The sequence below is a fragment of the Abramis brama genome (assembly GCF_963993115.1).
Source record: "Abramis brama genome assembly, chromosome: 9".
Classification (NCBI taxonomy): Eukaryota; Metazoa; Chordata; class Actinopteri; order Cypriniformes; family Leuciscidae; genus Abramis; species Abramis brama.
This window is the reverse complement of record NC_139971.1, coordinates 6,771,958-6,789,635: the sequence shown is the minus strand read 5'-3', so window position 1 is coordinate 6,789,635 and position 17,678 is coordinate 6,771,958. Positions and strand designations below refer to the sequence as shown.

The 17,678-nt window shown below is 37.0% G+C and overlaps 1 protein-coding gene across 7 annotated transcripts in view; it reads right to left on the bottom strand.

Annotated features, from left to right (window-relative positions):
- The window catches only part of bcl9l (bcl9 like), a 57,807-nt gene that overhangs the window by 9,948 nt on the left and 30,181 nt on the right, over positions 1-17,678 (bottom strand). For 2 of the 7 annotated variants that reach the window (XM_084123695.1, XM_084123690.1), the window contains 3 exons: positions 8,301-8,365; positions 6,515-6,923; positions 104-229 (listed from right to left, as the gene is read on the bottom strand). In XM_084123695.1, coding sequence (XP_083979821.1) covers positions 104-229; positions 6,515-6,830 — 442 coding nt within the window. In that variant the 5' untranslated portion in view covers positions 6,831-6,923; positions 8,301-8,365. Of the gene's footprint in view, positions 1-103; positions 230-6,514; positions 6,924-8,300; positions 8,366-10,427; positions 10,864-12,563; positions 12,732-17,678 lie in introns of those variants that run through there. The other 5 variants (XM_084123691.1, XM_084123693.1, XM_084123692.1 and 2 more) reach the window with 5 other exon arrangements.

Sequence of the window (17,678 nt, the reverse complement as noted above, 5' to 3'; positions counted from 1 at the left end):
TTCATTAAGGTTTATAAGACAGTGTTTATGTACAGGTAGAGCCTGGCAGTACTGTGTGCGCGTGCGCGCGCATGTGTGTGTGTGTGTGTGTGTGTATACTCACGGTGTGTGGCAGAAAGCGGTTTCTCATCCTCTTCCTCAGTTTCGGCCCCTGAACACCATTCATCACCACTGTACGGCTGCTTTCTCTCCAGCACACACCGGCGTTTGCTGCGCATCACGCCCTCTACTGGACACCATTCAGAAAAACACATAAGGCACAACAACGTAAACATACTTCAAATAAACAATTACACACGTTTATATATGACAATACGATTTCTATCCACACTGCTATAAGCAAACACCCACAAACTGCCTCAAAAAGCACATTTAAACTGATAGTATTGTCACATACTCCAGACACAAAGCACTCCAGAAATGTTTTGGCATTTAAGAAGCATGAGAGGACACAAGGCCTCCAAAGCCTTGACACATCCCCTAACCTTGAATACCAGACACGGTGAGGGAGAAAACAGGGGAGAGAGAGTGAAAACGAGAGGAAGAGAGCACAGAGCGTTAGGTTGTGGTGTCCTCGGCCTGCGCACGCCGTGTTGGCGGCGGGCAGAGATAAAGAGCTGACCTTTTCTGCATCCTCTTTTGTTCCCAGCAGACATCAGTTTACGTAAATGAGTGAGTCAGCTCTCTTTCTCTCTCTCTGGTCTACTTTCTCTTTAATCATTGGTCCTTTCCAGGTGTGGCAGTGAAGTGACTGAATTGCATTTCATTTGAATGTCTTTCTGTTTGCTTTTCTACCGGGTGAACAATATTAACAGAGAAAGAGAGAGAGGGAATACCCCTGAAAAACAGCTGGATGGTGACGGAAAGGATCTCACCACCCCATTTCTGATTCTCTCCACTCTTTCTTCACAACCAAGGGTATTATTGTTAAAACTATACTATAAGTGACCTAAAACTAGAACCAAGCACTCCCTCATATTTTGACCGATAAAATCCATGACTTGACAGTTATAGAAAAAAAAAAAAAAAAAAAAAAATTAATAATAATAATAATAATAATATTATATATATATATATATATATATATATATATATTTATATTATATTTTTGAAGCATTTTCTATTTGAATATTTTATATGTATATCAATATGATATTATTTATATTTTATGTTATTAAAATAGTTAATATATTTTTAAAAAATCAAATGTATTATATACATTATATATATATTAATTTTATTTTAAACATTTCAGTAAAATGACATTTTTAAATCAAAACACTAATTAAAATTAAAATTATTTTTTCGAAACTATAAATTATACTTTTTAATTATTTTAAGATATTTTAAAATATTTTATTTATATTTTAAATGTTGTTAAAATATTTTATATTATTTAAAAAAAATCAAATATATTAATATTATTTTACACATTTCAGTAAAATTACATTTTTAATCAAAACACTAATTGAAATTAAAATGAATGCTATTTTCAAAACAATAAATTATTTTTTAGATATTTTTAAATATTATTATTTATATTATTCACATTTTAAATGTTATTCTAAAAAAATATCAAACATATTATTTTAAACATTTCAGTAAAATAAAATGTTTAATCAAAACACTAATTGAAATAAAAATAAATGATATTTTTAACCTATGATAACCCCAACTTCTACCTTTCATGCGGTTATAAAGCCAAACAGGTGTGAGTGTTTGTGTGAAAGCATGAGTGTGTATTCACTCACAAAGGAGCTTCAGTGCTATTACAGGAAGCCCAGATGACTCAGTTTCTCAAAATCACACTATTGGCCCGTTATTTCCCCTGATCTCTCTCTCTCTCTAATACACACACAACATACACAAAGCACTGGGCAAATGGAAATAAAATAAGAATCGCACAATGAACCAAACAAAAAGAAATGGCTCGCTCACACTCACACACACACACACACACACACACACACACACAGTGAAAAGAAAAACACGCCTCCGCAATCCAGGAAGAGAAGACCTGTTATTGCTTTTCATATTGGGTAGAAACTGTTTGGGTGATTCTCACAAGACCTGTCAGGAACAAGTTTTGCTCATATTTCACCCAAAATAAATACATACATACATATATTTTCCATAGATTGTATGCATTTTTATGACAATTGACCACTCTTACTAGCTCCAATTCTCATTGTCGTAATGCAGTCTTGTTTGCTTTCACACATTTAAATCTAGCAGCAGGTTTATGCCCTGTCAGCATACACAGGTTTATTGACAATTATGTGGCTTAAAAACCGGTTAACATGAAATGATATTGTACAACATCTTAGCGGTAGTGGCATTCATAAGTGTTACTAGGGCAACCAGAAGTAGAAACAGACCTGCGTCCAATCAGTACAGCAACTGCTGACATGCAGCGACAGAGTCATTGGTGTGTGATTCCTATTGGTGAATTTTCATTTTGGTGAATGATTCCTTTCATGATGGTCCTGGTGAAGCTGATGGACTTTTTTATAATTATTAATTCATTTGTTTTGGGATATTGTAAACCATTTAGATTTTTATATATATATATATATATATATATATATATATATATATATATATATATATATATATATATATATATATAATTTAAATGTTTATGCATTTTTTTTTTTTCAGCAATAAAATATAATGATGAAGACCTACTGATAAAAAAAAGTGCATTCACTTATATTTAACAAAAAAGTTATTTTTTTTTAAAATGTGTGACTCAATAATTGATAATCACTTTTAATTGTATTCTTTTTCTCATTTTCATTACATATAAGTATTATTTAAATTGTTTGTAAATTATTTATATATCATTGTAGTATTTTTGCACTGCCTTTTTACAATGATTTTAACTAACAAATGTATAGTAAATTTTTACTCTAATTCAACAAAAATAATTGCATGACAATACATAAATATAATGAGAATCACCAGTAAGAATCTGAATTACAGAAGACTCAATTAAAACACACAGATTACAGTAATGATAATTTGAGGAGAAAGTGTGCTTAATTGTCAAATAAATTATTATTTCTTTATGCAAAAAAGTATTTCATATCTTCTGCTTTGGCTTAGGCGTGAAATATGATGTGGACATGTTTTTTGTCAAAATCACCAAACCACATTAGGGAACTGTGTGTGTGTGTGTGTGTGTGTGTGTGTGTGTGTGTGTGTGTGTGTGTGTGTGTGTATGTGTGTGTACAACTATCTTTGTGAGGACCAGTTTGAGTTTTAGACCATTGGAGTGAGGACAAAGAGAGTAAAGTGAGGACATTTAGCCAGTCCTCACTTTCTAAGACCCCTTTAAAGGCCTGTTTGAGGGTCAAGACTTGGTTTTAGGGATAAGGTTATAATTAGGTTAAGGGTAGGTTTAGGGTAAGAGTTCAGGTTAGGCACTTAGTTGTGATGGGTAAGGTTAGGGTAAGCGGCTAGAGATTGCATTGTGTCAATGAATGTCCTCATAAAGATAGATGTGCAAGAATGTGTGTGTGTGTGTGTGTGTGTGTGTGTGTGTGTGTGTGTGTGTGTGTGTGTGTGTGTGTGTGTGTGTGTGTGTGTGTGTGTGTGTGTGTGTGTGTGTGTGTGTACTAGGGAACCTGTTGTCATTCAGGAACTTGTTGCACAGAGTCTCCCTCCCCCTCAGTCTCTCCACCCCGCTCTATTCTACTTCCTGTGTGTGTGCAGTGTGTTTCTCTACCCCCACTTAATTAGAGAGTGACACACAACAGGACGACCAAAAGGAAAACACAAGCACATGTGTGCACATGCATTGCGCGTTGTTTCAGGAGCATAACATCTTACATGATACAAACATATAAGAACGAACACACACACACACACACACACATGCTCAGAAAGGTCAGGACATTTTGGGGTGGCTGAAAACAGGCAGTTTCATCTTTACTGTGTTTCCAGTTAAAAGGGAAATTCCAGAAGTATGGCCTTTTTTATGTTGTTGATTGAGAGATACAGTGATACAGAAAAAATTGTAAAATGAATATGTGTAGTGTTGAATTTGGTTGTGCATGACCTATTGAGTATTATATATGCTGTGTGTACACAGTATGCTAGTCTCCTATAGCATGACTTTTAATAATGGGCAAGTCTGGTCCACTTTACAGCATATTCTGGCCATTTAGACACAGAACCATCAACTTAGACAGGAATAGACTAACAATTTTCAAAATTTTTGATCCCAAGGACCCAAGTATGATGATCCTTTTGTGAGAGATCTCCTTCCTAAAATAGAAAGCTGTGTAAAAATAGTAAGCATTGTATTATAATGATTTTGTTGACAAAAGCCAAAACAAATTATTAAAATGTTATCTGGATAATATATATATATTTTTTCGAAACAGGTTAACGGTGTCAATCTCTCTCTTTCTACTGAATGTCAGAATCTAACATCAAATATCAGATATCAATATTAACAAATTGAATTTTGTGAGCAAACTAAGGCGGAAAAGGTTTCCAAAAATACAAACAGTTTTAATGTATGTACGTCACAAAAAAATTATCAATGATCAAAAAAATAAATAATTATCAAAACTAATTATAATATGCACCACCTTGCATGGGTCCTATCCATTTCAACAACAACAACAAAATAAATCGAACTACCTTCAATTTTCCTTCAACTCAAATCCCACTGATACAGTGAGGAAAATAAGTATTTGAACACCCTGCTATTTTGCAAGTTCTCCCACTTGGAAATCATGGAGGGGTCTGAAATTGTCATCGTAGGTGCATGTCCACTGTGAGAGACATAATCTAAAAAAAAAAATCCAGAAATCACAATGTATGATTTTTTAACTATTTATTTGTATGATACAGCTGCAAATAAGTATTTGAACACCTGTCTATCAGCTAGAATTCTGACCCTCAAAGACCTGTTAGTCTGCCTTTAAAATGTCCACCTCCACTCCATTTATTATCCTAAATTAGATGCACCTGTTTGAGGTCGTTAGCTGCATAAAGACACCTGTCCACCCCATACAATCAGTAAGAATCCAACTACTAACATGGCCAAGACCAAAGAGCTGCCCAAAGACACTAGAGACAAAATTGTACACCTCCACAAGGCTGGAAAGGGCTACGGGGAAATTGCCAAGCAGCTTGGTGAAAAAAGGTCCACTGTTGGAGCAATCATTAGAAAATGGAAGAAGCTAAACATGACTGTCAATCTCCCTCGGACTGGGGCTCCATGCAAGATCTCACCTTGTGGGGTCTCAATGATCCTACGAAAGGTGAGAAATCAGCCCAGAACTACACGGGAGGAGCTGGTCAATGACCTGAAAAGAGCTGGGACCACTGTTTCCAAGGTTACTATTGGTAATACACTAAGATGTCATGGTTTGAAATCATGCATGGCACGGAAGGTTCCCCTGCTTAAACCAGCACATGTCAAGGCCCCTCTTAAGTTTGCCAATGACCATTTGGATGATCCAGAGGAGTCATGGGAGAAAGTCATGTGGTCAGATGAGACCAAAATAGAACTTTTTGGTCATAATTCCACTAAACGTGTTTGGAGGAAGAAGAATGATGAGTACCATCCCAAGAACACCATCCCTACTGTGAAGCATGGGGGTGGTAGCATCATGCTTTGGGGGTGTTTTTCTGCACATGGGACAGGGCGACTGAACAACCTCCTTCCCTCAGTTAGAGCATTGAAGATGGGTCGAGGCTGGGTCTTCCAACATGACAATGACCCGAAGCACACAGCCAGGATAACCAAGGAGTGGCTCTGTAAGAAGCATATCAAGGTTCTGGCGTGGCCTAGCCAGTCTCCAGACCTAAACCCAATTGAGAATCTTTGGAGGGAGCTCAAACTCCGTGTTTCTCAGCGACAGCCCAGAAACCTGACTGATCTAGAGAAGATCTGTGTGGAGGAGTGGGCCAAAATCCCTCCTGCAGTGTGTGCAAACCTGGTGAAAAACTACAGGAAACGTTTGACCTCTGTAATTGCAAACAAAGGCTACTGTACCAAATATTAACATTGATTTTCTCAGGTGTTCAAATACTTATTTGCAGCTATATCATACAAATAAATAGTTAAAAAATCATACATTGTGATTTCTGGATTTTTTTTTTTTTAGATTGTCTCTCACAGTGGACATGCACCTACGATGACAATTTCAGACGCCTCCATGATTTCTAAGTGGGAGAACTTGCAAAATAGCAGGGTGTTCAAATACTTATTTTCCTCACTGTATATAATGTATATACAGTATCTATGTATATACTGTATGTTTCAGGCTGTAATCTGGAAATCAAAGGAAAATATACAGGTGTATACAGCCAAATCCAGGGATTAGTTGTTTGTTTCTCAGGTGGCTCAGAAAACTAACAGATATTACATAAAGTAAAGCTAGTCAGTCAGATTGGACCTGATGTTTTGATAAACCTCATGCCATTTTGTTCAACGGACTGTGGGCGGCTGGTGGACATTCGGATGAGAGGATGAGTGTTTCATTACACCTACCTTTGGCATCTGGCTCCAAAACAGGGGTGAGTGACTCTCTTTGGTCTCCTGTGTCCATGGAGACGCTCCTTTCCCTCTTTGCCTTGGTCTTCATCATCCCACCAATGCCTCCACCGGATTGGTTGAGGCTCTTCAGTCCAGGGTTGCCAGGAGAAATCTGGTTGGATTTGACTCCATGGCTCCCAGACCCACTGCCCTTTGACCCTTGGTTGCCAGCAGGTCCTTGCTGCTGTGCTTGGTTTACATTGGGGAGCTGTGATTGGGCCCCACTTGTCACTTGCTTGCCATGATTGGATAATTTATTTTCAGAGTGCATTTGATTGGCTGGTGATGGAGAGGAAACTGAGGGGGTTGGGTTGCAGCACTGTGTCGTGTCTGTCTGTCTGTCAGTGAGACTGCAAACAGACAGCTGAAGGGAGAAAGAGAAAGATGAAAGAGTGTAAGAGTTCGTCTTATAAATTTCCAGTAGTAACAAAGAAAATTTTACCAACTTCATCTCATGGTGATATAACAGTTTAGGGCTGTCACGATTCCTCAATTCAATTCCAGTACTCAATATAAAAAAAAATCCTTGATTGCAATTTATCCATGTCGAGTAACCGGCAAAATACCGTAAGTGGCGCATTTCACAGACAAGAATCCATGAACTGCTGCATGATATATTAAAACCATTTAATACCATTGTTGTGAATTCACAAAGGCTGTGATTCAGTTAAATCAATATATGCACTGCGGGTTTAATATTTATTTACATGTGTGTAGGTTACGTGAATCTCAAAGCGGCTCCATTCACAGTAAATGCAGCTCCACACGAACTGTTATCATTTACATGCGTGGAGGGCGTCTCAAACTCCATCTCTACATACAGAATGCTGTGAGTTTGGGTTGCTTATAACGTTCATCTGGTAACGCAATGTGCACCATTTCATCAGATTTGTAATGTAAATCACTTATAAACCTACGCCAACACAGGAGAATACGTTAATATATTTCTAAATATGCGAACTGTTCATCGCGATTTCAAAATAAAAGTTTAAACCCTCGCTCTGAATTTGCACTAAAGGAGGCTGAACTGTACCAACTACCTCAGGGGGGACTAAATGCCGCTAGGTGGAACAAACTGCAATTGGCACTACAGTATTTTCAAAATAAATGAAACCTAGCATTTCCAGTTGTACCAAACTTGTATCGAACCGTGACCCCAAAACCGAGGTGCGTACCGAACTGTGACTTCTGTGTTCCATTGCACCCCTAATATATATACAATAGATATTATATATAACTCTTTAAAGTCGTCATGAAATCAAAATTGACCCTATTTACTTTGTTAGCGCATATTACTAGTCTTGTGGTGAACAATTAATCCGTGCAAGTTAATACACAGAAAAAAATCGTTTGTCGTTGTAATCTTTAATCAAAATCTGAAAAGTTACTTCCGGTCTGGAATGGTGTTCCTTTTCTGATGACGTCAGTTTGACGGCTTGGGTTGAAAACGCTTAACCACTCCCCTCAAACCGTTAGTCTGCTATGAGCAGGGATGGAGAGGAGGAGCGCTAAAGTAAAACCCTGCCCTCTGTTCAATATTCCGTTTCACTTGGAAATATGTCACAACACTGGAGAAAAGTCGTTTGCAACTTCCGGTTCACGCGGACTCTAATAAAAACAAATCCTGAACTTGAGTTGCATGAGGAGCTCACAGTGTATAGGACTCTGATCTAATTTTGTTCATGTTTAGTGCAGACACAATGTCAGGTGGCAGAGGATGCTGTGGGTTTGATTTACGCACCTCATCGGGATGAAGGTCCAACAATCAAGCGCATTCCGACGTCTCCTCACTGCACGCACACTGATCTGTAACGCACACGCATTAAAGAGAGATTTAATTATGCTTTAATTGAACTCAATTATGATCTATTATCACACAGAAATATAAAAAGAAAATAATGAACCATTTTAGCATACTGACTGGAGAAAAATGAAAACCTTTGAAAGAGAGGCTTTTGGAGAGGTGTAACTGTCCCTTTAAGAAGGGGGCTGTAAATGATGTTTGGATACTCTGATGCCCAGAAGTGAGTTTCTTGTTTAATTTGCTCCACCCACAGTGAGCAGAAACCACAAAAACTCCCCACCTTCAATAATAATATCCAGACTGTCTCATTTTTCAACAAACAATTCTCATCCTCGCTCTTTCTCTCCTTCTCATTTCCACTTCCTTTCTTTCTTTACAAATGTAGAAAATATTAAGACACCTTGTGAGAACTTAAACAGCAATATTTAAGTCTTTCATTAAATGTGTAACAACTATTTACATAGATCCTAAATATCCTAAAGATCATATATATGCTGATTTACTCTGAAAAGGTGAGTAAATTAAACCTTGCATTATAAGTATTTAAAATTCACAGTATTTCACTTCTGGAAATGAACCGATAAGTCATCTTGCACTCAGGGGCGTGTCCATTTTTAGTCCAATAAAATGCTCTCTAGTCTGGCAAATGACTAGCAAAAGCAAACAGCCCCCAAAGACAAAAGGATATTTAAAAAATGCATTAAGACATGAAAAGAAAAACATGCATTCATGTGCGAAATCAAATTTGATTACTTTTTTTTTTAAATTCATATGCCCCTCATAATCTTTAAATCAAATATGTTAACCTCCCCTCCCCCTTGTTCCCTTCATGACATACACTACCAGTCAAAAGTTTTGGATCAGTAATATTTTTAAGGTTTTTAAAAGAAGTCTCTTCTGCTCACCAAGGCTGCATTTATTTGATTAAAAAAACAAACAAAACAAAAAAACAGTAATATTGTGAAATATTATTCCAATTTAAAACAGCTGTTTTCTATGTGAATATATATAGTAAAGTGTAATTTACTCCTGTGATCAAAGCATCATTACTCCAGTCTTCAGTGTCACATGATCCTTCAGAAATCATTCTAATATGATGATTTGATGCTCAAGAAACATTTCTCATTATTATTAATGTTGAAAACAGTAATTTACATTTTTATTTCAGGATTCTTTGATGAATAGAAAGTTCGAAAGAACAGCATTTATCTGAAATAGAACATTTTTGTAACATTAAACACTACCCTTCAAAAGTTTGGGGTCAGTAAGCTTTTTATTTAATTTTTTGGGGGAAAGACATAAAAGAAATCAATACTTTTATTCATCATGGATGAATTAAATTGATCAAAAGTTACTGTAAAGACATTTATAATGTTACAAAAGATTCTATTTTAAATAAATGCTGTTCTTTTTAACTTTCTATTCATCAAAGAATCCTGAAAAAAAAAATGTTACACAACCGTTTCAACATTGATAATAATAATAAATGTTTTTTGAGCATCAAATCATCATATTAGAATGATTTCTGAAGTATCACGTGACACTGAAGACTGGAGTAATGATGCTTAAATTCAGCTTTGATCACAGGAATAAATTTAAGTTATTTTAAATTGTCATGGTATTTAACAATATTATTGTTTTTGTTGTTGTTGTTGTATTTTTACTCAAATATATGCAGCATTGGTGAGCAGAAGAGACTTCTTTTAAAAACACAAAAAAACTTACCGATCCAAAACTTTTGAACGGCAGTGTATGTCTCGACGGAGGGTGGTGTTATACAGTATATGGACTGCAAATTGCCATTCAGATCTGCCTCCATTTAGTTTAGCAATGCCCAACTTCCTACCATCCAATCAATTCCTGAAGGACAAAATCAAATCCCACCCTACGTTTTTTCAATCCAGAAGCCGTTTCACTCGGATATATGTCACAATAGAGAAGAAACTTCCATTTCATGTCGACTTTAAGATATATTTACAGAAGAAAAACGGGATTTAAAACAAACTGACCACATTCCAAGAGTTACTGTAGACCCAGAACAAATACACACATAAAAACACATACACATGTCTCATGGTTCTCAGCACAGCTGCCAGGGCTGAAAATGTGTGAAGGATCGGGTTTCTCTCATGTGAATGAAGAGAAAACTGCACACAATCCCAGCAGCCACCTGCCTGTGTCCATAACCTGCAGACCTGTCCTGCATTTGTCTGTGTTGAGGGAGTTCCCATGCGTTCGCTGCAGGTCTGTCATGTCGAACGTGTAGGAGAGGCATGCGGTACATGTCATACATACAGGTCTGAACAGGACGCCCTGAAACCTATTGAACAAAACACACCAGCGTTCATGGAAATGATCGAAAGAAATCAGTCTTATTTTCCAGATTCTAAAAGCTAATAGGGCCGCACGATTTGGGGATAAAAAAAATAAAAATGCTTGTGCTTGTTAGTAGGCCTGCACAATTTGGGCAACATTTTGTGATTATACATAAAAAAGGCTAAATAATAATAATAAAAATGTCTTCATTTTCAAACATTAAACTCTCAAACTTTTATTTTGCTTCTCTTTTGGTGATAAGCACTTCTCATTACTAGTTTTGGAAGATGGTTGGGTGTGAACATGTTGCGTTCCCAAATGCACGTTAAAGTGCCCTAAACTCAGAGCAGATGCAGAGATGGGGTTCGTGTGGAGAAGCATTTACTGCAAACCAAGCCGCTCTGAGATGCTAAAAACACCGGCGGATCATGAGCTGCTCACGTTCGCTTCATTCTGAAACACAGAGCGCATATATTCATTTCATTAAATCACAGCCGTTGTACATACCGCAATTTCAGTATATTTTGATTAATCGTGCAGCCCTAAAAGCTAGCATTTTAAATTGTACTTAAAACCAAAATTCTAATATTTACTCGTAAACAGGCGGTACGTATTATAGAGATGCACCGATCAACCGGCCAGGGACGGAAATCAGACGGTTTTCTGCATGCGCGGGCCATTTGTTGCCAGCGGCACAGGCAATAACGTCAGCTGCGCATCCTCGCTCTCTTCACTCCAACGGTTAAGTGTTAAAGGGATACTCCACTTTTTTTGGAAATAGGCTCATTTTACAACTCCCCCAGAGTTAAACAGTTGAGTTTTACCGTTTTCGAATCCATTCAGCCGATCTCCGGGTCTGGCAGTAACACTTTTAGCTTAGCTTAGCATAGATCATTGAATCGGACAGGACCGTTAGCATCTCGCTCAAAAAAATGACCAAAGAGTTTCGATATTTTTCCTATTTAAAACTTGACTCTTCTGTAGTTACATCGTGTACTAAGACAACTTTTCATTTTCCGTCGGTCTTAGTACACGATGTAACTACAGAAGAGTCAAGTTTTAAATAGGAAAAATATCGAAACTCTTTGGTCATTTTTTTTGAGAGAGATGCTAATGGTCCTGTCCGATTCAATGATCTATGCTAAGCTATGCTAAAAGTGGTACCGGCTGAATGGATTCGAAAACGGTAAGACTCAACTGTTTAACTCTGGGGGAGTTGTAAAATGAGCCTATTTCCAAAAAAAGTGGAGTATCCCTTTAAGTCTCCAACCCGCCTCCTCTCACTCACTCGTCTCATTCGCTCTGATTAAATAGTGCTTATACTGTATTGCGCATAATTTTACTAATTCCCACAGGTTTTACACTCACACCAAAAGTGAGTGCATACATAAAGCCACCTCTCAAACAGCTTGTGAGTCACAAGTACCAAAATGAGTGGCTTACTTCACTTAAATGGTCAAATACACACAAAATGATGTCATAATGCCCGTCTTAGCAAGTAATCAGTTAAACACAGTCAGTTTTGGAACGTAAATACTCAAGAAAGTTTTTTTATGAAAATACAATTTTGCATTGAAAAAAAGTAGATTTTTGTTTGTATGCTGTCAATTATAGTTCTTAGAAAGAAAATAATAATAGTCAAAATCAGTATCAGCAGGTCACACTTACAAAAAAAATACGGAAATCGTAATCAGCCTAGACCATTGCAATCGGTGCATCTCTAACGTATTACACACACACACAGGCACACAAACTCTTCCAGTCAGTGTGTCTGTGATGCTAACGGGGTCCCACACACATTTCCATCCCAGAGGCATTCAAGCTATTGACCTCAAAAACAAATGAAACATTATCGGTCCCTCTCACACCCCCTCACTCGCACACCTCTGCCCCTCTCGCTGCCTCCATCACACTCTCCGTCTCTTCAACGGGAAACTTTCTTTTTCCACTTACTGCTGTTCACAAACACCCTCTCCTTCCTCCATCGAGAGTTATTTACACCCTTTCTTCCTCTCGGTCTCAAATGATGCGCTTTTCCCCTTTCTCTTTCTCTTTGAGGTGAGGTGTGTAATTTCTGTGCCACAGCGGCACCAAATGGATATGTGAAAATAGTTCGATTTCAACACTTTCTGAAGAAGATGTGAGTGGTGTTTGCCAGTGCAAAACTGGGACGATAACATTGTTTATTCTAAATGTGCGCCGTAGTTATGTATTCTGCTGCTTTAAATGCTAAAGCTCTTTAAAGTCAGCTGGATTCTGATTGGTTGTCATTGTTTTTATTATTCATCAGCTGGTAAAAATCCTTCTGAAAGTGATTCCAATGATATTTTTTCTCTGTCTCGTTATAGTTGTAGTGTAGACTTCATTATCCTCAAAGAATTAGAACGATTATTAAAACATAATAGTAAACCAGTAGTACATTTTTATGCTGTTTCTGAGATTGTTACACTTGTGTGGTTGTTAGGGTGGTTTGAATGTTTTTATGCATTGTTGCTTTACAGTGTTTTGAACTGTTTTTGCACATTGTTGTGAGGTTACTAAGGTGTTTGAAATGGATTGTATGTTTTGTTGGGCTGTTGCTAAGTTGCTCTGAGTGTTATTACACATGTTGTGTGGTTGCTAATGTGCTCTGGCCGGTTCTATATATTACTGTATTTATGTTTGTAGCACAAACAGTCAGTTTGCTGTTGTTGTATTTTATTTTATTTTCAAATAATTATATTAATCAAACAAACAGATAATCCCACACCCCAAATATAGTCAGTGTTTATATTTATCATAGGAATTAATCTGAAAATGGCTTACTGATTGTCATCACTGCACATAAAACTGTAAAATAGGTAACAAGTATTCTATAAAATAAAATTAAAAAATTAAAAAACACACTTTACCATTAAATTGTCGTTTCAGAGGCGTTAGCTCACACACAACCTGCTGGACATCATTTAGTCATTAACTAAAACACACATGGTGTTCATTACTCATTAACTCTAAGAGGAAATTCTCTCATGATAATGTATCGCAACACCCTTTGTGCTCATCTTCTAGTGTGGACAGGTCATGTTGACTGCACTAACTAAAATCATTAGCATTAGTGATGACCGATATGTTTTTTTAATGGCTGATGCCAGCGCCAGTTTCTAGAGAGAAAGGTGGCAAGCTGATGACTATACATATAGTCCCTAGTGAAAAAGTAGTAATAAACTTTATTTCAGACCCAGGGGGATCCATAACACAATAAAAAAATAAAAAATAAAAATAAACTAAAAAAACACACAGAGTAAAACATACAAAAATACAAAGGCTTGTTCGCCAATGGTTCCACAGTCTGGAAGAAAATCTGACAGAACTTCGTACAGGGTTAGCCAAAACAGCGATTAAGTCATTTTCTGACTCAGATACCCTACACATAAATCCATACATCAGGTTACGTAAAACTGCAGAGCAGGTAGGTACCCCGACACTGACAAACATATGGCTTGCACTGGAGCTCTCAGCGGCAGCCTCATGCTGTCATTATAAGCCACTATGAGTTTTCTAATGCTGCCTTGCTTATAACGACACCACAGGTAGGCAGTATACAAAGGTGTACAGTACGCTCTAAAAAGTGAGATCTTCACAGGTACAGAGCACATGCTAAACTTACGACACAGCATGTTCGCTTGTGCATACAGCTTCCAACGCTGCCTATAGATATCCTTATCGTCAGACAAGTCATCTGCAATAATATGGCCCAAATATGTAATCTCTCAGCCCAAGTGCAATGCCAGACAGATAGAAGTCAGGGAAGTTTGACTGTCTATCTTCTCTACTTCCCATAATCATGATCTTACTCTTTTTTGTATTGTATTTTATATCAAAGTCAGCACCATACTGTGTGCATATTCTCAGAAGCTGTTGTAGACCAGCACTATATGGGCTAAAAATGACCAAATCATCAGCGTACATCAGGTGATTAATTAGTGAGTCACCAACCCTACAGTCTGTACATGCATTTAAAATCACAGACAAATCATTCATATACATATTAAAAAGAAAAGGAGACAGAATTCCAGCCTGGCGAACACCACTGGCCACTTGGAAGGGAGTACTTTTTTACAGCCTATACTTTAAAAGAATATACATAAGTGCAACGTTTTCAGACACTTAATTGCGTGTTAACTGCAATTAAATGAAAATGTATCATATTTAAAATTTATATTAGATGCAATTAGCTGAACTTTAGAGATTTTGTTTTTTGACCCACTTACTGTAAGTAACCTAGCCAGTTTAAAATATATTAACTTTAAATGTTAAATTAAAGCTGCAATCTGTAGTTTTTCCTCTTCGTCGCCATCTCTGTTCGAAATCTGCAATTGCAGTTATTCGCGGAATTATCAACTTTACGTGGGTTGTGCCTCGGATGAATCCAATGTTTTGAGGAGAATGTGCGGCTGTCAGTCGCCGCGCCGGTGTGGATACTGTCATTCGCAATCACAGATTCTACTTTTTGGAAGTATGACCAACATAAGCATTTTCACCGGAAAATGAACAAGCAAGTAACATCCACTTTTGTTCTGACCAACTAAGGGGAAAAAAAGCATAGCAGTAAATTGCGCTGATTAGGATAAATCTAACGATCGCTTATCATATCACGTCAAACCGTGCAAATTATAGTTTGTTCTCAAATTATTAATGTTAACAACATCAGCATTGCGTGACTACATTTAATGCCCTTCCGATATTTATCCTTGTTTCCGCATGGGCCCGGTTGCAGTCTCTTTTTTTCTGTAGCCACTCCGAAGTCCGAAGTCTTTCACATTTTACAACGGGTGAATCTCCAGTTGTCACTGGTGATTGTCGTTTGAACCTTTCTGGATCCGCCATCAAATTAATAAGTGTAATTATATCAAGTGCTGTGAGAAAAGGCTATAAATCTCCACCTCCAACATCCTCACACGCAATATAGCCTACTAGCCGAGACTCCTCCTTTATGTGTACAGATGTGACGTAATGACGCAAAGACATGCTCGAATTTCCCGTGGAAATCCACCAGTACCACTGGAATTAAAAACATTATTACAAGCTTACCGTTTTGAATCGAGCTAAGGCAAGCAGAGAGTTTTGAACACTGGCTGGTTATGTACATGCTCAAACATTATTTTGGATCATTTTTAACCCAAAAAAGTTACGGACTGCAGCTTTAAATAATATTAAATAACACACTATAGCTAAAATTATAATAAAGTACTTTAAATTAGCTGTAGTATGTTAGTCAGCACAACAAGATCATTAAAACAATAATTTAAAATGTACTTTAAATTAAATCGTTTAATTTGACAATATTATTACAAAGTGTACTTTTTTGAAGCTCCAAAAAGCGTATCCATTCATCATAAAAGTAATCCATACGACTCCAGTGTGTTAATAAATGCATTCAGAAGCAAAGCAATGGGTTTTTGTAAGAAAAAAATATTTAAATATTTAAAACTTTATAAACTATAATCACTGGCAACAGCCGTACACACGCACAGGAGAGTCGAGTTCCGGCAGAAGGGTGACCTCTGACCCGACGTAGGACGTAGCTCCTTTTCTCTTATATCGAAATCCTCCAACATTTTTCTTTAAACTTATCATTTTAGACTTCTATTTCGTGACCAGCATTTTGTTTTGCTCTATCCTCTGTGCTTCTGCGTTCATCAATTCTCAACTAAGCTTAAGCTACACCTACATCATACGTCAAGTCAAAGGTCACCCTTCCGCCGGAACTCGACTCGCTCGTGAACGCGCATACAGCCGTAGCCGGAAGCCAGTGATTGTTTATTAAGTTTTAAATATGGATATTTTTCTTACTAAAACCCATCACTTCACTTCAGAAGGATTTATTAATCCACTGGAGCCGTATGGATTACTTTTATGATGGATGGATTCGCTTCAAAAACTCTATTCAATGCCATTACAAAGCTGAGAAGAGCCAGATCCAATTGTGTTCGGCTGAATGAAGAAAGTCATATACACCTAGGATGGCTTGAAAGTGAGAAAGTGATTTTATTTTGTGGGTGAACTATTTGTTTAAAATGTGTTTAGAAACTCTTTTTAATTGGCCTTTTCATTCTGTATTATTATATTATCTCAAGTAAAGTTTTTTTTATTTACTTTTAAGATTTGAAGTACACTACGAGTGCACATTCAATACAATGAAGCACACTTTTTCACATGGGGAAGGGCTGTCAATCAACTAAAATATTTAATCTCACACAGACTAAAGGCTGCAAAACTGTTCGGACGGGACTAGTTTTCTAAATGACATTTGAGTTACAATTCTTCTCACTCGACATGTTTATGACAGAGGTGGGAGTGTGTGTTCTAGACGTGGGCGTTACAGAAGGTCATGTGCTGTGAGTGCGTGTGTGTGTGCATCACGTATTATGTATATGTCTTTTCATCTATTATAATTTATTTGTTCATTTTAATTTATTATTTAAAAAAAAAACATTTATTGCAGTGGCTGTTTATAATAATCCTGCATACGTGAGCAGATAAATCTAGACAAGTATCTCACTCTTACCTGACACTGATATTAAAATGGTCAGTCTTTGCAGTTTCCGCGATTTGGCTTTATTTATAGGCCTAGATATACATTTTTTCGTCAGATACCTTCCATATTGAAACTAAATGAAAACATGACGAAGATTGGTGCGCAAACGGTAGCTCGGGTAGGTAAAAAAACTCATGAGGAAAAGCGTTAGAATAATACAACATCAGCAATCACAGACATTTGCAATTCGGACGGGATTAGATTTCTCAGAGGACCGCTGAAAACAGTAGGTCATGTGCTCTGGAATTGAATGGTTGTGTGAGAAAAACACAAATTCTGACGGGATTAAAAACGCAAAGTACGTCTGTGAATCACGAATTCCTCTAACGACCCCATGGAAAACCAGTCCCATCCAAATAGGGCTTTAATTTGTTTCTTATTCCTAGAACATTAAAACAAAGTATTGATGATTTTTGTTCAAT